Here is a 20654-nt window from a genome sequence, read left to right as displayed (position 1 = left end):
GTGTTTTCACTGAGATGGCACTCATCTCCAAGGAAACAGCACACAAAAGACTTCTGCCTCACGCTCAGCTACTGGGAAACCAGGGGAAGACAAACCAAGACACATCCTTGCGAAATTTCAGAACACTGGGGGAAATACCCCACAAGTTCCCAGAACGAAAGAAAAAAAACCAAAGCAGGTTTCCTACAAGTAGTCAAAAGTCATCAACAAATCAGAATGGCTCTGGTCTCATTACTGCAATATTGGAACACAATTGAGCAAATCCTTCAAAATTTGACAGAAAATTGTTTCTGGCTAAGAAATTTACATTCTGGTTTAGATTTTATATATATATACTGGTTTAGAATTTTATACCCAGTCATACTCATTGGAAAAGACCCCAATGCTGGGAACAGTTGAAGGCAAAAGGAGAAGAGGGTGGCAGAGGATAAGATGGTTGGATGGCATCACCAACTCGGTGGACATGAACTTGGGCAAACTCCCGGAGACAGTGAGGGACAGGAAGGCCTCGAGTGCTGCAGTCCATGGGGTTGCAAACAGTCTGACACAACTGAGCGACTGAAAAACAACAACAACCCAGTCACACTATCCATCGATTTCGAGGGTGAAATAAACGGAGTTACAGACATGCAGTGTTCCATGACGGTTTACTCCTCAGCAAGTGTTCACTGGGACGAACGTGGCTGTCAACACAGACACAAAGTCATGCATAAAAACTGAAGTGCAATGGGGTTCTGACTGATGAGGGAGTGAGATTTTGATGGAGCAAATCAGGCAAAAATAAAGTCTAGATCAAAATTACCTTTGAAAATCCCTTAAGAAAGAAATTAATACACATCCATTTTTCTCCACCCTTAGAGCAGAGGCTGAGTCTTTAGTTTCCAGCAAATAAAACCAAAAGTTGGGAAATTCCCGTAGCACACTCACCCTCTGAGACCACTGGTCTTGAAAATCACCTGGACCATCTCACAGGGGATTCTGGGAGACAGTCTGAGCGCAGACCCACCTAGTTCCATTAGCATTTGGAAGAACTAGCGATAATTAACCAGATTTCTAATCAGCAGAATTTCCATGTTGTGTATCTGCACACTCAGTCGTGTCCGACTCTGTGAGACCCCGTGGACTGCAGCCCTCCAGACTGCTCTGTCCATGGAATTCTCCAGGCAAGAATACTGGAGGGGGTTGCCATTTCCTCCTCCAGGGGATCTTCCTGACCTAGGAGTTGAACCTTCGTCTCTTATATCTCCTGCATTGGCAGTGGGGTTCTTTACCACTAGCACCACCTGGGAAGCCCAGTTTCTGGTAATCAGAAAAATCCAGAAAGGAGAGAAGGGTGTGATGTGTGACCTTGAAAAAGGTCAGGGAGCTGCCTCAAGGGCAGCTGGGGGCCTGGAGGGGACACAGCCTCAGGTGGGAGAAGGGTGTCTGAGGAGAGGAGGCAGCCTGCAGGATAAGACAAGGAAGTGAGCTGATGATCCCGCTGGCAGGAGACCTCCCTAGCCCGCAGAGATTCCTTCTCCAAAGCAAGCGTGGCTGACCTCTCACTGGTCACGTAAATTTTAAAGAGTAGCATCGCCCCAGATGCCCTCAGTGCCAGCCCTCTCATTACAACCCCAGGGCCCCACCCGTCCCCACCTTCACCATTGCCCATGTCACCTCCCTAACTCCTCACTGAAACGCCTGGCAAAATCAAACTCCTGGCTCCTGGAAGTCAGGAGCCAGGGCCCCCAACCCCTCCTTGAATCCCAGATCTCCTCTTTGGAAGGGATAAAGTCAACCGGCGCCTCCCCCACCCACAGCTTTCTGTTCATGAACAAAGAAGCAAACGCCGCAGCCCCTCTGCATACTTGTTAAGGGCTCTGGGAGCTCACTCAGCAAACTCCTGTTTCCTAACATTGGCCCCTTTTCCTCCGCTCTGACCGGCCAAGCCCTTTTCAGGCTGGATGTGACCACATGCTGTTTGCTCCACCCAAAATGATCCCATTCTGGATCACGGATCACCAGGTTCCACCGAGCGAAGGAGCCAGCCAGAAGGGCTACGTGCCTCTCCTCTGCGTCCTGACATGGAACTTCAGACGGTGCCTGTCCCAGGCAGGCAGGCTTTCTGGGCGAGCCCCCAGTGCCAGAGCCCTGTTAGAGTTCTGCCGCGGCAAAGATGCGGTGCTGGGTATTCCCAGCGCTGGGGCGCCTGGGAAGTGTATCTGGTGGACACGCAGGGAGGGCAGGGATGGGGAGAGCGAAGAGGAGCCAAGGAGAGTTCCTAGGCAGGGAAGTGGCTCAACTCACAGGCGTCCGCTGGGTCCCTCACCAATGCATGATGGTGCCTCGGGGTCTGAAAGAATGTGAATTCCCCCATGTGCAAGAAAGCGTAAATTTTAGTTAGGGAGGTATGCCCCGGGCAAGACTTTACAAGCCAAAACTAGCAAGGAGGAGAAATTAGTCTTTAACGGCCTTATGCCCCCATTCTACCTCCGATACATCTAAAATTAAATTGTAATCTCAGCCATTTGTTAGATGGTTATACAGTTCATCTCTTGGGATCAGCACTGTCAAATAAAGAGTGTAGGAAGAACAGTGTTTACAAAGTATTAATTCTTGCTTGCATTCTGCCCTCCCCCCGCCTCTCCTGCTCCCCAACTGCAAGACCCTGAACTGTACTTATTCCTCTATCTGGGAATGATACAGAAGAAAGTTACCAAAAAATGTTACAAAAAGATGCAAAAAGTTAAACCTTCCAACTTCTGACGTGAAATAGAATGGAAATACAGGGACTTGTAGATGAGGCTACTGTCTCTGGGCCCAGAGCAAGGCAGCAGCTCCCCAGGCTCACCACCACCAGCCCCTCCATGACACGCCGGTTCAGAGCCAGGCTGCGAGGATGTGGATCCCAGCTCCGCGGCATCCTGGCTGTGTGGACTCAGGTCTCCACTTCCACGTCTGTCCCATGGCAACACGAATGGCACCCCTCTCAGTGGGTGGACCATTCTTTACCGCATTGAGCAGATGTTCCTGAGCAAAGCGCTGCTCCAGGCAGGAGTGAAACGTCAAGAGCAGTGGTGACGTTCTGGTGGGGCTTGTCATTTAAAAATATAAAATCACTCCACTAAGTGCTGTGAGAGTTGTATGAAAACATTGTGTGAAAACATGCAAAATAGAAGCTGAAATATAATCACGTTTACTCATAACTTATCATGGGACTTCTCCGGCGGCGCTAGTGGTAAAGAGCCCGCCTGCCAACGCAGGAGACATAAGAGACGTGATTTCGATCCCTGGGTTGGGAAGATCCCCTGGAGGAGGGCATGGCAACCCACTCCAGTATTCTTGCCCGGAGAACCCCATGGACAGAGGAGCCTGGCGGGCTACTGTCCATGGGCTTGCAAAGAGTCAGACACGCCTGAAACAACTGAGCATGCACACACGGATGACTGATCAGACTTCTCTAGCAGGACCCACGGGGTTACCTCCACGGCAGGGTTCCCAGCACCTGCATTGAGAACACATGCTCGCCTGCTCTGCTCCCAAGCGGCTAAACGCCGTGTCCTTTATCCCTCCCTCCCTGCTGCTGGCTGCTCTGCTCCAATCTCTACGTTGATTGTATGTTGGGGCTTTTCCAGCCCTTCCGGCCGCCCCAGGAGCCTTCTCCACACCGTGACTGAATTACCATTTTGTTCCAGCTCACAAGAGCACTAGTGTGGGGACACCGCAGACCAGATGGAATTTTCGAGACCCTGTCATTTGTCGGAAATTTTCTCTGGCTGCCTTGATATTAACGGCCATACAGTTTTGTCCTCATGCCTGGGAGTGGGGATTGAAGCTGAAAAATGAAAGCAAGTTTTTCTCTGGGCCATTCTGTTCCAGCCTTCCAGAGATTTCTACCTTCTGGCTGCTCAGAGGCTAGGGACACGGCCCCAGAGAAGAGTGGGAGAGGGGGGCAGGTCTGTGTCCTAAGTACACACTTCCCCCCAATTCCAACCAAGCTCGTGGCAACAGGGGGGCTGAGCCAGTTGGGGCCACCAAGGGGAAAATCCACCTGACTCTGCCTTAAATCCATCCCAGTCACAGCAGGTCGTATGGATTTCTCCAGAATCAGGCCTGGAGGAGAGTTCGTAAACCGGGATCCTTGGGCTGAATCTGGCCTACAGATGTGTTTTGTGTGGCCTAAGAGGTTTTAAATAAATTTGAGCCAATGTTTAAAAACCAGGATATTTCCTATAAAACTCCAGATTTCCAGCCTCCTATGAAAAGGGAGAAGTTTGAGCCACAACCTGGGCCCATGTTCTCAAATGGCTGGAGCGGAGGACGGCTCCCTCTCTCAATGATACGCTCTCTGCCGTCTACTACAGGCTCCACTGTGCCTTAACGTGTCTCCCAAGAGAAGGAAGAACGGTTGCCTTTGGAGTCTCGATTGCTTTGTTGTTTTTCCAAAAATATAAACACTTCCCTGAGCACAGCTCAATACAACCAGAGAAAACAAAACGTAGATGGGTATTGTCTTCATTACACCCAGCCCACTTCTTTCCCTTATGCCACCAGCCTGGGCGGAAGTTTATACAGAAGTATAAACTTCCGTTTATACTTCCTGGGCCAGATCGGCACTGTCCAATATGAGAGCCACGAACCACCGGTGGCTGTTTACATTTAAACTCATTAAAATTTAACATTTCCATTCCTGGGTTGCACTCACTCCGTTTCAATTGCTCAGCAGTCACCTGGGGTGGCCACCGAGGTGGAAGGTGCAGAGTAGAACATGTCCATCTTCTCAGAAAGTCATACTGGACTGAGCTCTGGGGCCACTTGCTGAGTTCTAGGCTTGGGCCGCCCTGGGCGCTCTGGGGAGCTGCCGCCTTGCAGAGGTTCACTACCTAACCAGGGAGAAAGCGATCGCCCGGGACGAGAGATGAGGGGAAACACCCCTCAGTGTCACAGGGACCCTCTCAGAGCCAGAGAAGAGGAGCAGGTCTGTTTTCATCATAAAAGAGAATGCTCTGCTAGCCCCTCATGTTTCCGGTCCTGGGCAGTCTCCTCAGAAGCTTCCAGAAAGGGGGACTCCTTCAGCCCTTCATGGAGATGCTGCTTTGATGTCTGCTGCAAGCTCTGGAGGTGCCCCAAGCAAAGCACAGTCAAGATGGGCCTCTGAGCTGGCGCTCCCTGGCAGGACTTCTCCCCCAGCGCTGGCCTTCCTCACCCCCTAGCCCCAGCTCCAACACACCCTGCCGCCTGTGTGTCCTGTCCTCATCGCCTCACGGCTGTCCTCACTCCTCTCTCCAAATCCATTCTCGCCCGTGTCCAGGGCTCCTACTTCCAGCCTCAGCCCTTCCCTCCCTTCCCCCCACCACCCAAGTCTAAACAAGATACTCCTGGGACCCACACCCCCAGGTCACACTCTACATAAAAAACTCATTTCCAAGAATGTTTACTTGTAACAGAAAATTTCCACAGATGCTACCAAAATAAAACAGCTATGTACTAAGTGTGAGAATTTTCAGGTTGATCGAATGGAAAGAGACTCAGATTTGTGGTTGTAGTTGTTGCTCAGTCGCTAAGTCATGTCTGACTCTTTGCAACCCCATGGACTGCAGCGCGCCAGGCTTCCCTGTCCTTCAGTATCTCCTGGAGTTTGCTCATACGTAAAGTCCACTGTAGGGCCCACCTTAACATCCTTCAAACATATGAACTGTATGACCTGGCAATTAGAGCATCGCTGATCTAGTAAAGTAATGCCTAAAATTCTCCAAGCCAGGCTTCAGCAATACGTGAACCATGAACTTCCAGATGTTCAAGCTGGATTTAGAAAAGGCAGAGGAACCAGAGATCAAGTTGCTAGCATCCGCTGGATCATTGAAAAAGCAAGAGAGTTCCAGAAAAACATCTATTTCTGCTTTATTGACTATGCCAAAGCCTTTGTGTGGATCACAATAAACTGTGGAAAATTCTGAAAGAGATGGGAATACCAGATCACCTAACCTGCCTCTTGAGAAACCTGTATGCAGGTCAGGAAGCAACAGTTAGAACTGGATATGGAACAACAGACTGGTTCCAAATAGGAAAAGGAGTAAATCAAGGCTGTATATTGTCACCCTGCTTATTTAACTTAGATGCAGAGTACATCATGAGAAATGCTGGGCTGGAGGAAGCACAAGCTGGAATCAAGATTGCCAGGAGAAATCTCAATAACCTCAGATATGCAGATGACATCACTCTTATGGCAGAAAGTGAAGAAGAACTAAAGAGCCTCTTGATGAAAGTGAAACAGGAGAGTGAAAAAGTTGGCTTAAAGTTCAATATTCAGAAAACTAAGATCATGGCATCCGGTTCCATCACTTCATGGCAGATAGATGGGGAAACAGTGGAAACAGTAGCTGACTTTATTTTTCTAGGCTCCCAAATTAGTGCAGATGGTGATTACAGCAATGAAATTAAAAGACGCTTACTCCTTGGAAGGAAAGTTATGACCAACCTAGACAGCATAATAAAAAGCAGAGACATTACTTTGCCAACAAAGGTCCGTCTAGTCAAGGCTATGGTTTTTCCAGTGGTCATGTATGGATGTGAGAGTTGGACTGTGAAGAAAGCTGAGCGCCGAAGAATTGATGCTTTTGAACTGTGGTGTTGGAGAAGACTCTTGAGAGTCCCTTGGACTGCAAGGAGATCCAACCAGTCCATCTTAAAGGAGATCAGTCCTGGGTGTTCGTTGGAAGGACTGATGCTGAAGCTGAAACTCCAATACTTTGGCCACCTGATGGGAAGAGCTGACTCATTGGAAAAGACCCTGATGCTGGGAAAGATTGAGGGCAGGAGGAGAAGGGGACAACGGAGGATGAGATGGCTGGATGGCATCATCGACTCGACGGACGTGGGTTTGGGTGGACTCCGGGAGTTGGTGATGGACAGGGAGGCCTGGCGTGCTGCGGTTCATGAGGTCGCAAAGAGTCGGACACAACTGAGCGACTGAACTGAACTGATCTCTAAGCTACTCTATTTACTACTCTCTAAACTGGATCCAATGATAGCAGCCTTAACACTTGAAGGACTGAAGATTCAACACGGTAATGGATAAGAGAGTTACAAAGCCCAATGCAAACATTTGCTGTTATCAGTTCTAATGTGAATGATCGCACAGCCAGCACAGAGGCCAGCACTCACTAGAAGTTTGCTGAAGGTTATTTTTTAATGACCTTGGAGTAGAAGCTGAGGAAAGACATTTTTTAGACAAAGGGGGTTCTGGGCATATTTGAAGGTCAGATCACACAGACAACCATCTATACAGAAGCAGAGTTTAAGCAGAGCTCCAAAGATTAGTGCTACTTCAGCCACCTGGTTAAAGGAGGTTAAAGGATCATTGACTTGCGCCAGGTGGTAAGCAGGGTTTGAATTCAGCTGTTCCGGTTAGAACTCACCTCTGAACCCCTCATGCGTTCATACCAGGCGCTGGTACAGGCTCTGTGACAATTACAGTTTAAGCCCAGGGGATGGATGAGTGTGAACAAGGAATGGGTGAGTGTGAACAGGAGCCTTTCCTGACACCCAGAGAAGCAACCGAACAGGCTGGCATTGCCCAGATGTCCCTACCCCCTCCTCAAAGGGAAATGAGGGGATTTTAACTAGAGTTTCAGGAGACTGTTCTGAAAGGAAGGAATACAATAACATCTTTGTAGCTGCAAGAAGATCTCTGGGGCAGCAGGAACCGTGGGGAGAGCAGGGGGAGCGGGTGAGACAGAGCTGGCGGAGCTGGCCCATGGGGGCCTGCAGGCCGTGGCCGGGTGTCTGTCCGGGGGGCCACCGCTGCCGGCGGCCAGCCCCCCAGCCGGGATCCGGGGCCCCCCGCAGGTACACACTGAGCTTCTGTGTGCACAGACAACAGAGCCGCTCTGTCCTGGAGAAAGAGGCCTGTGTGTCCCGCCCACCCTCCTCCCTGCACGGGGATGGACATCCGAAAGGCCCATTCACGGGCCATCCCAGCCTCCTGCCCGCAAACCGGCCGCAGCCTCCACCTCCATGGGGCCCAGACAGCCCAGGGAGCGCGACCCACTGCCCTCAGCCCACCTCGGACAGCGTGAGTCCATCACTCCTTCCCACCCCGCTCCTTTCTACCTGGCTGGAAACCCATCATCACGTGACCCCTGGGGCCGAGGCCCCTTCATTTCCTTTGGAGGAAAGCATGAAGGGGGTTGTGAACCCTGTAACTTTTGAAATGTTGACCCTTTAGGGTTACAGGTTTGACTGCAGGTAGGTCTTCCCTTTCCACCTCAGATAAGAGGCCCCAAGCATCTAAAAGTGCTTGAGCTATGTTTTAAACCGTGGCCAGAACAAAGAAGGGCATGGCCGCTGCCTTTAGTCTACAGTCCAGACGGGCACATGACCACAGACAAGATTCCCCACTGGGTAACTAGCTGGGCTGTGTTAACAGGTGTTTCTGCGGGAGCTGTAAGTCGCCAGCTTGTGTATATGAAGGGACCTTGGCATGGAGGAGTGCACGCACATGGATCCTCTCCTTTCAGGACACGTGGAGACTGAGACCGAGGAGATGGAGAGTCTTGAGAATCCTACTAGTCCATTGGAAGGCTCCTTAAAGCACTGCTGCAAAACCAGTCTGCACAGAAGCCAGGCAGCTGCCGGACAAGCCAGGTTTGTTCTGCTGATAAAGCTCCCCCGGCAGGAGCACCGGGCAGACATGGGACACGGGAAGCGCAGAGAGGCGGGGGCGTCAGCCCTCGGCTGCCAGGCCGGTGGGAAGCGTCACTGCTCCGCCGCAGGGGCACGCTGCGGAAACCCAGCCTGAAGCACCGTGCCCAGCACAGCCTGGCCCCATGTCCCCCGGCTGGCCTGCTCAGACTTTGAGGGGCACCTGTGGGCCCCTGCGGGTCCCCAGGGGTGAAAGGGCCTCCCTGGGGCCGTCCCTTCTGTCTTTGAACCCCCGTCTCTTCATCTGGCATCCATAAACCTCCAGCTCTTAACACTGATCTTTTTTCTCTCCTTTTCTCTCCTTTAGTCCTAACCCCCTCAGCTGTCTTTGGCCAGTTCTTTGACTGATGGCATTTCTGGAAAAATCCCTCCATTGGCTCCTGAACATGGAACCATGAACCTGCTGCCCAAGCCAAGATGGAAGGATGTGATTTTTCCAGATGTTTCTGGAAGAGGTTGTTTGCTCACTGCAAGCAAACGCCCTCGAAAGCCAAACAAAAACTGCCCGCGAGTAAACAGCATGGGACTCAGCCCCTTCCTGCAGCCACTTAGCAGAAACCCAAGCCCGAGCCCGAGCCTGAGCCCCTGTCAGGCGGGGCAGCTGGGCCAGGAGCGATGGAGTGGCCGCCACCCTGCCCACCTCCCAGCAGGATCTGGGGGCCACAAAGAAGGGGACCTCAGTGGCTGCACTAGCCAAGAAGGTGCCAGGGCGTTGCAGGTAAGGTGGCCGGAGTGTTACATGAGTAACACTGTACTCATTTTTATTGCAATTATTTCTCCTAGTTTTATGATTATAACAGCAAAACCAATTCAGAGGATTAATGGAGAAATGTCAAACACTTCACCGTGACTCTAAGAATATACCATAGTGATCTATTTTATAGAACTGAAAATGATTAGAATAATTTTTAAATAAGTTACTTCTATATCATGTTACTTCTAAGGGTGGCTAGTTATAGGACCCCATTGTTCTTTTTTTTAAATGTGTCTGTTTATTTGGCTGCACCAGGTCTTAGCTGCAGCACTTGGGATCTTTGATCTTCATTGCAGCATGCAGGGTATTTAGTTGAGCCATGTGGGACCTAGTTCCCTGACCAGGACTTAAAACCAGGCCCCCTGCATTGGGAGCTCAGAGTCTTAGCCACTGGACCACCAGGGAAGTCCCAGGACCCCACTGTTGCCATTCAGTCGCTGGCGCGTCCAGCTCTTTTTGTGACCCCACAGACTGCAGCACACCAGGCTTCCCTGTCCTCCACTCTCTGAGTACGCTCAAATTCATGCCCATTGAGTTGGTGATGCTACCTCATCATCTCATCCTCTGGCGCACCCCCTCCTCTCTTTTTGCCTTCGATCTTTCCCAGCATCGGGGTCTTTTCCAACGAGTCAGCTCTTCGCATCCGGTGGTCAAAAGGCCCCATAAGATAAGGGGTCTTATCTTTATGATGAAGAAAGAGGAGCAAGGCACAGAAGCCTCTGTATGCAGATGCTCGAGCAAGAAATGGAAGTTGCTCTTGACTTGTCCTCAGGTTGCCAAGGGCTGGAGGTTCTCCTGCCTGAATATCCCCCACACCTGCTCCCTCTGGCCACGCCTCCCTCTGGTCCACCAGGGTCAGGGGTCACGACTGCCCCTCCACCCGCCCCCTGCAGTCTCCCCTCCCTGGGAAACTGCTCTCTAAAATGCAAACACAATCCCACCTCTCCAAGCTCAAAAGCCCTCCCGTTGCCCCTCTGTTCTCAGGATGGTAGCACAAATCCCGCCTCTGGCTGGGGAGAGGACCTGCCTCCAGCGCATTTCCAGAAGGTTCCCTCCAACTCCCTCCCAGCCAGCTTGGACAGCTCACTTTTGCCCTTAGGGCTTTGCTCAAGCTGTTCCTTCTACTAGACTGCTTTTCCCTCTTCTTGCTTTTATATTACTTTTTAAACTATTTTTTAAATTATTTTTTCAGTAAAACTAAAACTTTTGTATCCAGTTCTATGAGTCTTAGCATGTGGATAGGACCACCACCCACCACAATCAGGACACGACAGTTCCATCACTGCAAAATCCTCCCCCGAGAATTCCACGAGGAGGGACAGTCAGGCCCTGGAGACCCGAGTTCTTTGAGAACCACTCAAGGCCTGGAGACCAGCGGAGGCCCCCCCTGCTTCCCCACCCCCCGCATCCTCCCCTCCCGCCTCCCACTCTGACCCGCCTTCACCCCGCCATTCACCAGCTGCCGCTTCACGGCCCCTTCTGGGCCCTCTCAGCAAGCACTTGTGGAGCCCCCAGGACACTTCCAAGAATATATGCACCTGGTGTGGGGGGCATACAGGGAAGGCCGCCTGGGGGTCGCCCACAAACCTGGCTCCATCCTCACCGCGGGCCAGGTGGCCCATCAGACACAAGCCTGTGTAGTAGGCGCATCCAGACGACACAGGGGTTGCACCCCGAGCAGCCCAGGTGGAAACGCTTTAGCAGTCATATCAGAAAACTAAACCAAGCACAGACAGCCTTGGTGGCTCAGGCGCCCAGGCCTCAAGGAATCGGAAAGCGCTCTGCTTCGACACCAGCACCTGGGTAGGAAGGGAGGGCTAGCCCCCAGGCCTCTTCTGGGGGACTGTCAGCATCTTTGAGGAGGAACTGGGGCACATTTCTCCCCCTCTCCCCTGACACTAAGAAGGACGTCATTTTCCTTGAGGCCTATCCCCACCTCTACGCTATCCCTTCCAAACCACTGCTTTTGGACCAGCTCCTGCTTGGCCTGGCTGGGGCCAGCAGGTTGCTTAAACCCTGCTTCCCGGGCCAGCCCTACAGAGCCTGGTTTCTGTATGTAGCAGGAGCTGCTCTGTGAGCCGGGTGCCCACAGGAGCGGGTATCGAATTCCCCACAGGCTCCAAGGGCTCGAAGTCCTGATTCCCAGTTCTGATTCCAAAACTGGTTTAACTGCTTCTCCAGCTGAGCCTGAGAACCTGAAGGCTTCACTCAGACCTCCTGCAGGGTCATCTGCCAGGGCGCCCAGACCTTAGACCTCGGGGGCTGCAGCTGAATGGGGCTGCCTGCTCACTCAACCAACACTCAGCAAGGAGGCCCAGGGCACACAGACAGGGCAGGCATCTCCCAGGGACTGGGTATTGGTGAGAAGAGAGATCTAAAAGGAGCAAGAAGACTACCACAGGTTAGAATCTATTTCCACTTGTCCCATACTTAGAGTCCCAGGAGCATCTCCTATCCAGTAGTTAGCATTAGATAAAATACATCAATGACTTCCTTACTGTTTTAGGTCCTGACAAAAAGAAAATCTATTTTTGTGGGCTCCTTATACCCATTCTTATAGCACCCTTGGGGTACCACGGGATTTCACCTCTGAGATTCCTTTGCTCCTCATAGCAACCCCTAGGTATAAGCCCATTTTATAGATGAGGGGCCTGAGGTTCAAAGCATTGGAGTGCTTACTCAAAGCCACACGGTAGCCTAGTCTGGCACAAACCTCTTTCTGATTTCAAACCACGTGCCTCCCAACCCCCAATCCCGCCACTCCAAGCTGCAGCAGAGGCCTCAAGGATATGACGAACGAGGGGACCTGGAGAAGGTCACACCCCTTCTCCAGCCTTAGCTCTTTCACCTAGAGATTCCCTCCCAGGTCTTAACCTCTAGGGACAGGAGCTCTTGGTTCTTCCAAGGAGAAGTGAGCCATGTGTGGGCTTCCCTGGGATGCCCTTCTCCCCATGGCTGCCTGATGACATGCTCATAGTAGAGTGAAGACAGACAAGAGGAAAGTCCTCCCACACCCACACTCCGGGCCCTCGAGGGTGGCTGCAGTAAAATCCTTGATGAAGAGTCTGAATCAATTTGTTCTTGTGCGACTGCTTGATTCCCATTTCCACGGATGATCAGAAGCCGGCCCCGGGATATTGAAAACAACCCCAAAGTGGAAACAACCTGAAGTCCACAGGCAAGGAGATGACTATCAGAACCATGGTACTGAGAACTGCCTGGCGGTCTAGTGGTTAAGAATCCACCTTGCATGCTCGCTTCGGCAGCACATATACTAAAATTGGAACGATACAGAGAAGATTAGCATGGCCCCTGCGCAAGGATGACATGCAAATTCGTGAAGTGTTCCATATTTTTAAGGAGGCAAGGATATACAATGGAAAAAAGACAACCTCTTTAACAAGTGGTGCTGGGAAAACTGGTCAACCACTTGTAAAAGAATGAAACTAGAACACTTTCCAACACCATACACAAAGATAAACTCAAAATGGATTAAAGATCTAAATGTAAGACCAGAAACTATAAAACTCCTAGAGGAGAACATAGGCAAAACACTCTCCTACATAAATCACAGCAGGGTCCTCTATGACCCACCTCCCAGAATATTGGAAATAAAACCAAAAATAAACAAATGGGACCTAATGAAACTTAAAAGCTTTTGCACAACAAAGGAAACTATAAGCAAGGTGAAAAGACAGCCCTCAGATTGGGGAAAATAATAGCAAATGAAGCAACAGACAAAGGATTAATCTCAAAAATATACAAGCAACTCCTGCAGCTCAATTCCAGAAAAATAAATGACCCAATCAAAAAATGGGCCGAAGAACTAAACAGACATTTCTCCAAAGAAGACATACAGATGGCTAACAAACACATGAAGAGATGCTCCACATCACTCATTATCAGAGAAATGCAAATCAAAACCACAATGAGGTACCATTACATGCCAGTCAGGATGGCTGCTATCCAAAAGTCTACAAGCAATAAATGCTGGAGAGGGTGTGGAGAAAAGGGAACCCTCTTACACTGTTGGTGGGAATGCAAACTAGTACAACCGCTATGGAAAACAGTGTGGAGATTTCTTAAAAAACTGGAAATAGAACTGCCATATGACCCAGCAATCCCACTCCTGGGCATACACACCGAGGAAACCAGATCTGAAAGAGACATGTGCACCCCAATGTTCATCACAGCACTGTTTATAATAGCCAGGACATGGAAGCAACCTAGACGCCCATCAGCAGACGAATGGATAAGGAAGCTGTGGTACATATACACAATGGAATATTACTCAGCCATTAAAAAGAATTCATTTGAATCAGTTCTAATGAGATGGATGAAACTGGAGCCCATTATACAGAGTGAAGTAAGCCAGAAAGATAAAGACCATTACAGCATACTAACACATATAGATGGAATTTAGAAAGATGGTAACGATAATCCTATATGCAAAACAGAAAAAGAGACACAGATGTACAGAACAGACTTTTGGACTCTGTGGGAGAAGGCAAGGGTGGGATGTTTCACGAGAACAGCACTGAAACATGTATATTATCAAGTGTGAAACAGATCACCAGCCCAGGTTGGGTGCATGAGACAAGTGCTTGGGGCTGGTGCACTGGGAAGACCCAGAGGAATCGGATGGAGAGGGAGGTGGGAGGGGGGATTGGGATGGGGAATACATGTAAATCCATGGCTGATTCATGTCAATGTATGGCAAAAACCACTGCAATATTGTAAAGTAATTAGCCTCCAACTAATAAAAATAAATAGAAAAAAAAAAAAAGAATCCGCCTTGCAACACAGAGGGTGCAGGCTGTATCCCTGGTCGAGGAACTATGACCCCACGTGTCACAGAGCAATTTGGCCCATGTGCTGTGCTTAGTCACTTAGCTGTGTCTGACTCTTTGCGACCCCCTGGACTGTAGCCCACCAGGCTCCTCTGTTCATGGGATTCTCCAGGCAAGAATATTGCAGTGGGTTGCCATGCCCTCCTCCAGGGGGTCTTCCTGACCTAGGGATTGAACCCAGGTTTCCTGCATTGCAGGCAGATTCTTTACCATCTGAGCCACCAAGGAAGCCTAGGAGTATTGGAGTGGGCAGCCTATCCCTTCTCCAGGAGAACTCCCCAACCCAGGGGTCGAACCCAGGTCTTCCGCACTGCAGGTGGATTCTTTAACGTCTGAGCCCATACGCTGCAACTACTGAGCTCACACACCCTGGAGCCCACTCACTGCAACAAAAGATCCCATGTGCTGCAACTAAGACCTGATACAGCCAAATCAAGAAATAAATATTACAAAAATAATAACCACAGTACTGAGCATGGAAAGTAGGGTGATGAAGACCTTTTTAGAGATGCACACATCACAGAAACACATTTTTTAAATAAAAACTGAGGTAAGACAGATTGCAAAACTGTATGTTCTGTATACAAGTCTTAAAATAATACTCAAAGAGAATAGAGGATACACCAAAATGAGGACCATAGTTACCTGTAGAAGTTGGCGGTGTGACTGTTACACAGAATGTATTGTATTTCACATACATTGTTATCATATATATTTTTTATCCCCAAGGACCAAAAAAAAAAAAAATTTAAGTTTGCAGTAATTGTCTTAACTCCTATCATTATTTTTCATCCAAACTCAAAGTCTTCAGCGTACATCAAGTCTGCCACCATCACGTAAGGAAAGTGGCAAGTATCGCACTCTTAGCTTTAGAAATAGACGCACCAAGCCCTGGCTGAGACTCACAGCCCCTTCACGGGGATCAAAAATGCCCTCACAGGCCCCACAGTTCAGTGTTCACTTCTGCAAAAAGGACACTTAAGGATTCCAGACATTTAGTTTATATTTCTAACCCGGGCTTTCCCATTTTATGTACCCTGGGGGATCAGGAATACGATAGTGTTCAGGAATTACTGAATATTCAAACAAGTTGGGGAAATTCACATTTTGGCTTTAATGAATTAAAAGAAGTTTCTCTGTGGGAGGATCCTCCAAGAAAGGCATGTAACATATGTCGTTTCCCAGCTGAAGTTCACTGAAGTCTTCTATTTCAGGACTGTCTCTAGGAGTAGCACTTCCCTGGCGCTCAGGTGGTAAAGAATCTGCCTGTAATGCGGGAAACCCAGGTTCGATTCCTGGGTTGGGAAGATCCCCTGAAGGAAGGCATGGCCACCCACTCCAGTATTCTTGCCTGGAGAGTCCCATGGACAGAGGAGCCTGGAGGGCTAGAGTCCATGGGGTCCCAAAAGAATCGGACACGACTGACGCGACTTGGCATGTACGGGCGGCAGTTCTACAGATGCAGGGACATCTAGGTGAGCGCGCTTCCTCCTCCTGTCAGCCCTGTGGTTCTCAGCTCTGGTTGCACAGTGGGACCATCCAGGGAGGCCTCATTTTAAAACATCCCTTGGTCTGGGTCCCACCTTGGATTTGGTCTAGGAGGGTCAGGGCTGAGTCTGGAGTACATGAAGTTCAGGGCTGAGAACCACTTCTCCCCCATACCTTTTAGCTAACCATGTTAACAGGAGGTCCACACCAGGGCTGGTTCCAGCCTCAGAATCATTCAGGCATTAACCATTTTGGGAGCTAAATGGCACCTCAAAGGGCATCCAGTTCAATCTCTCACTTTGCAGAGGAGGAAACTGAGGCCCCCAAAGGACTCATCCCCTGCCCCCTCCTTTACTGACTCCTGCCGATGCCAGGGTGCTCTGGGGCCCCCGGGCCTCTGGACCACAGGACCCTTCAGTTGGAGGGAGAAGCAAAGGAAACCTTCAGACCTCCAAGGCCATTCTGTTACTACAGGCTGACCATTAGGCTCCTCTCTGGCAAGTGGACCCCAACACAGACAAATCCCAATTCAACTTCTGGTCCCGACATGCCCCAGAACTGAGGGTGAGAAGCCAGGAGACTGCTGGCTCACAGGAACAGGAAGCCTACCCTGGCTGTGGAGCAATCATACCATCGGAGCGCCCAGAGGCTGCCCGAGCAGAAGCCAAGTATCTTCTCCCCCTCACAGCCTGCACCGCAGGAAGCCCCAGAGGCTCTGCCATGGACAGAAGCCTGCTGTCCACGGCAGCACCAGCCCTGAGTGGGTGGCCTTGGGCCCTGCTCTCTTCTGAAAACACTCGGGCCCCTGAACAGGGAATTCTGTGGTTAAAAAAAAAAGAAAGAAAGAAATCTCCACACTTTTCACATCCTGCACCTCTGATCACTCACTCCCCTCTTCCAACCTTAAGATTCCATTATTAATTTCTCTTTAGAGTTTTGAGGCGGGGGTGGAAATCTCTGAGGACTGGGGAGGTGTTATGCAAGGAAAAGTGAAATACACAGACACACACACACAGCCTCACAGGCCCGTTCCCTGAGCTCCCAGCTCATGGTGACCAGCCCTCTACCTCTGGTCCTGTCACTGCCAGGACATTGGGGCCCACGGGGGCTGTTTTCCCAGAGACCATCCATCCTGCAGAGGCTTCTCTAGGGGCCTTCTAACTCCAGGCCCACAGCTAAACTCCTTGAAGTATCTCCACTGAGTTCCAAACTGCCCTCTGTGAGTAAAGCGTGGGAAAGCTGTGCGTGGAAGCAGACAGGAGGGCCCCTCCGAGTTCAAACTCATCCTAGTAGCTGACGCCCCCAGGGAAGGACGGGGAACAGAGGGAGGGGTGGATGGGGGCTGCAGGTAGCTTCTGTGTGTTTGCTCCATCTCCTCAGTTGTGTCCGGCTCTTTGCGACCCCATGGACTATAACCCCCCAGGCTCCTCTGTCCACGGGATTTCCCAGGCAAGAGTACTGGAGTGGGTTGCCGTGCCTTCCTCCAGGGGATCGTCACAACCCAAGGATCGAACCCATGTCTCCTGCATCTCCTGCATCGCAGGCAGATTCTTTATTGCTGAGCCACCGGAAAGAATCTGCGAATAGCTTCTAACTTGGAAGCAGAGCTGAGCAGCCAGTGTTGAGGGAAGCCCCTTTTCTGGGTCTGCACCTGTGCTTTAGCTAAGCTGCCTGAATCATATTTTTTAGGGTCTGTGTATCTTGCTTGTTAATGTCTGTGAGCTTTATCAACGGGAGGGCTGCTGTTTATGAGGTCCCTGCCTTCATGAATGATGCCCTCCAGGGCTCCCACATCTGTCCTGTGGTCCTGGGAGGCGGAGCCGGGTGGGGCTCTGGAAGACAAGCATCAGAACTTTACCAGGGCCGATTTAATTCTGTGATAGTAGGTGCAAGGCACAACGTCTTAAAACAGGACTCACACAGTAAGAAGCTAACAGAAAATGCACATGCATCTTTCAGAGGAATAAACCGATTTCAAACGCGTCTCACCCCTCAGAGGCTGCGTCGGGTGCCTCAGGGAATCCTCTCCCAGCGCTGCCCTGGGGACTGGATGGAGCCAGTGCACCCCTGCCAGAAGCTTACATGCAGCCAGGATGTGCCGGTCCAAAAGGAAAGCCGCCCGGTTACCGTCCTCCCCGCCAAGGGAAGCAGAAAAGCCGATCGCCCCTTCCTAAGTCCCCGCCCTCCTGCAACTTTCAGGGAACAATTCAGGCCCCAGGAAGCCGCGCCGGCTCCGCGCGCCCGGAGAGGGTGCAGTGCTCGCTGCCACCTGTCTGGGTGCCCACCTTCCCACCCGCCCGGCCACGCGTCCCCGCCCGCGATTCCTACCATGTCCCCCGCGGGGGCTGGAGCGGCTCCCGGGCGCACTCAGCCCGCTCGCCAGTTCATCCCACCGGCCCGGCCCGCCCCTGGCCCCGTGGATCTCGGGGCGGCTCTGGACGCGGGTTCGGGACCGAGGGGCCACAGCTCTCTAGCGGCCAACTCCGGGGCGGGCGTGCGCGGCGGGATGCTCCGCGATTAGGCTTGGTACAGGGGGTCTGGGCCAATGCACACGCGGGATCTGCGGTTCTGCGGGACCCTTCCCGCAGCCTCGAGCCCTCCCAGACCGGCTACTGACGTCCGCAGAGTTTGCGAAGTCCGTGCCTCGCGGTCCGGCCCAGCCTCCCCACTTCCCCGAAAGCGCGGGAGGGGGGGCGCCTTTCACAATAAAAGCCCTGCCTGGGGCTCGGGCCGCCGCCGCCGCCTGGAGCAGGAGCCCAGGTGCTAGGGAGGACCCGGCCGCGCCGGCCGCCGGTGATGGGCGGCGGGGGGCGAGGGGCGCTGCGCCAGGCCCGGGGCATCGCCTCCTCTCGCCTCCAAGGAGTGCGGTGTCCAGTGAGCCCGAGGCAACCCGGCGGGGTTCCTGCGCAGGGCCGCCCAAACTATCGCCCCTGCAAAGCCTCAGAAAGACAACTTTAACTGGCATCTCTTAGCCTTGTTTGGGCCCGGTCCCCACGGCCGATTGGAAGGAGACGCAGGAGTATCCCTTGACTACCTCAGGTCATTAAGGAATAGTTAACCAGTGCTTAAGTCGCTGCAGCAAGCCACTGACACCCACCTCTCCGAGGGATGCGTACAGAGCGCCTTGTGTCCCTTGGACCATCCATGGCCGGCTGTGGCGCCGGCCAGCAGGACCGAAGGATCTGTGCTCCCTGCTGGGGAGACCACGGGGCCTGGAACCCTCAGCCCTGGAGGTGGGGGCTGGCCCCTCTGTTCACCGCTGAGTGACCTTCCCTGTGTCTGGACCTCTTTGAGACCAGTGTTCCTAAGCAGCCCAACGCTTCTATCTTGGGATTCTTTGCAGCCTGTGGCAGGAAGGTGGGGAGGAAGTCAGCAGGAGGACTCAGAGAATCTGGGAACCAGGCTAAATTATTACTGTCCAAGACAAACTGGACAAAGTTTGAGTCATCATTAGACTGACAGAAACTGGGGTCTCCCCATGAGTTCCCTGCTGCACAAGGCTTTGAGGTCGTCACTGACAACAGTGCTTCTTTTTTTTTTAACAGTGCTTCTTAAGAGGGTCTCCTTAAATTGGGGGTGTGAGGTGGGGATACGACAGATGGAAAGGAAAGTATTTCTTTCAGTCTTTATGTTCCAGATGTTTTCCAGAGGTTATTTCATTTCACCATCACAAGCAATCCTAACAGAGAGAATTTATTACCACCTTCTTTCAAATAAGGAAACTGAGGATTAAGCAGTTGCAGTCACTTTCCTGAGGCCAGACAGTCAGTTAGCAGCTCAGCAAACCAAAGCCTATTTGTGAGAGCTCTCGAGAAAGACAAAGAAATGGATAAGCCAGGAAGGAGGCTAGATGCGGGGCTGAAAACCACAGTTTGTGTCTAGGGAGGATGGAGAGAACTGAGAATCTGAGCGCTGGCTGAGGAATGTGAAGGAAGAGGGAGTGGGGCAGACAGTATAAACTTTCTTGTGTTTTGTCCAGATGTTTGGGGAGACAATGTGGTCTTCTGAGTCTCCTTTCCTGAGTGTTATGTAACCCATGTGAGATGTATATTCTTTGTACTGACTTTTTACACAAACATATATGTATAAACGTAACTAAAACACAACTTTATAAATCATTATTACATGTGGTGCACTCCAATATTTTCTGTTCTATTCCTCCTTAGTTATTTTAATGGTGGTCTCTAATCACTAATGGGTTTCCCCAGTGCCTGCGTGGTGAGGAATCCACCTGCCAAGGCAGGAGACACAGGTTCGAGGCCTGGGTCAGGAAGGTCCCCTGGAGAAGGAAATGGCAACCCACTCCAGAATTCTTGCTGGGGAAATCCCATGAACAGAGGAGCCTGGTGGGCTATAGTCCATGGGGGTCGCAAAGAGCTGGACACGACTGAGCACACACACGCAGTAATCACTATATTCCCCCAATATCCACTAGTGAGTACAGTTTGAAAAACACTTGAGAGTAGACAGACACTTCTTTAGTGCTGTCCAAGAGTTTGGTGCTTCTTTTACAGAGTGCATCTATGATATAGAAAAGGAATTTTAGAGGCTCACACTGGTCAGAATGGCCATCATTAAAACGTCTACAAATAACAAACGCTGGAGAGAGTGTGGAGAAAAGGGAACCTTCCTACATTTTTGTTGTGGATGTAATTTGGTGCAGCCACTATGGAAAGCAGTATGGAGGTTCCTCAGAAAATTCAAAATAGAATTACCATATGATCCAGCAAGCCCTCTCCTGGGCATATACCCGGACAAAACTATAATTCAAAAAGATACATGCACCCCTGTGTTCATAGCAGCACTGTTCACAATAGTCAAGACATGGAAGAAATCTAAGTGTCCATCAACACATGAATGGATAAAGAAGATTAGGTACA

General features: G+C 51.0%; 1 protein-coding gene and 1 non-coding gene across 4 annotated transcripts in view; one reads left to right on the top strand and one right to left on the bottom strand.

The window, feature by feature from the left end:
- The window catches only part of GASK1A (golgi associated kinase 1A), a 49191-nt gene extending 30740 nt beyond the window's left edge, over window positions 1–18451 (bottom strand). For 2 of the 3 annotated variants that reach the window (XM_065935266.1, XM_065935267.1), the window contains exon 1: window positions 2831–2953. In XM_065935266.1, coding sequence (XP_065791338.1) covers window positions 2831–2902 — 72 coding nt within the window. In that variant the 5' untranslated portion in view covers window positions 2903–2953. Of the gene's footprint in view, window positions 1–2830; window positions 2954–18102 lie in introns of those variants that run through there. The other variant, XM_065935268.1, reaches the window with a different exon arrangement.
- Window positions 12687–12793, top strand: LOC136167986 (U6 spliceosomal RNA). The gene has a single exon (XR_010663154.1). It is a non-coding gene; the product is annotated as a U6 spliceosomal RNA (small nuclear RNA).
- Window positions 18452–20654: the final 2203 nt, after the last annotated feature.

Source organism: Muntiacus reevesi, chromosome 4 (genome assembly GCF_963930625.1).
Source record: "Muntiacus reevesi chromosome 4, mMunRee1.1, whole genome shotgun sequence".
Lineage (NCBI taxonomy): Eukaryota > Metazoa > Chordata > Mammalia > Artiodactyla > Cervidae > Muntiacus > Muntiacus reevesi.
This window is presented reverse-complemented; position numbering and strand designations above follow the sequence as displayed.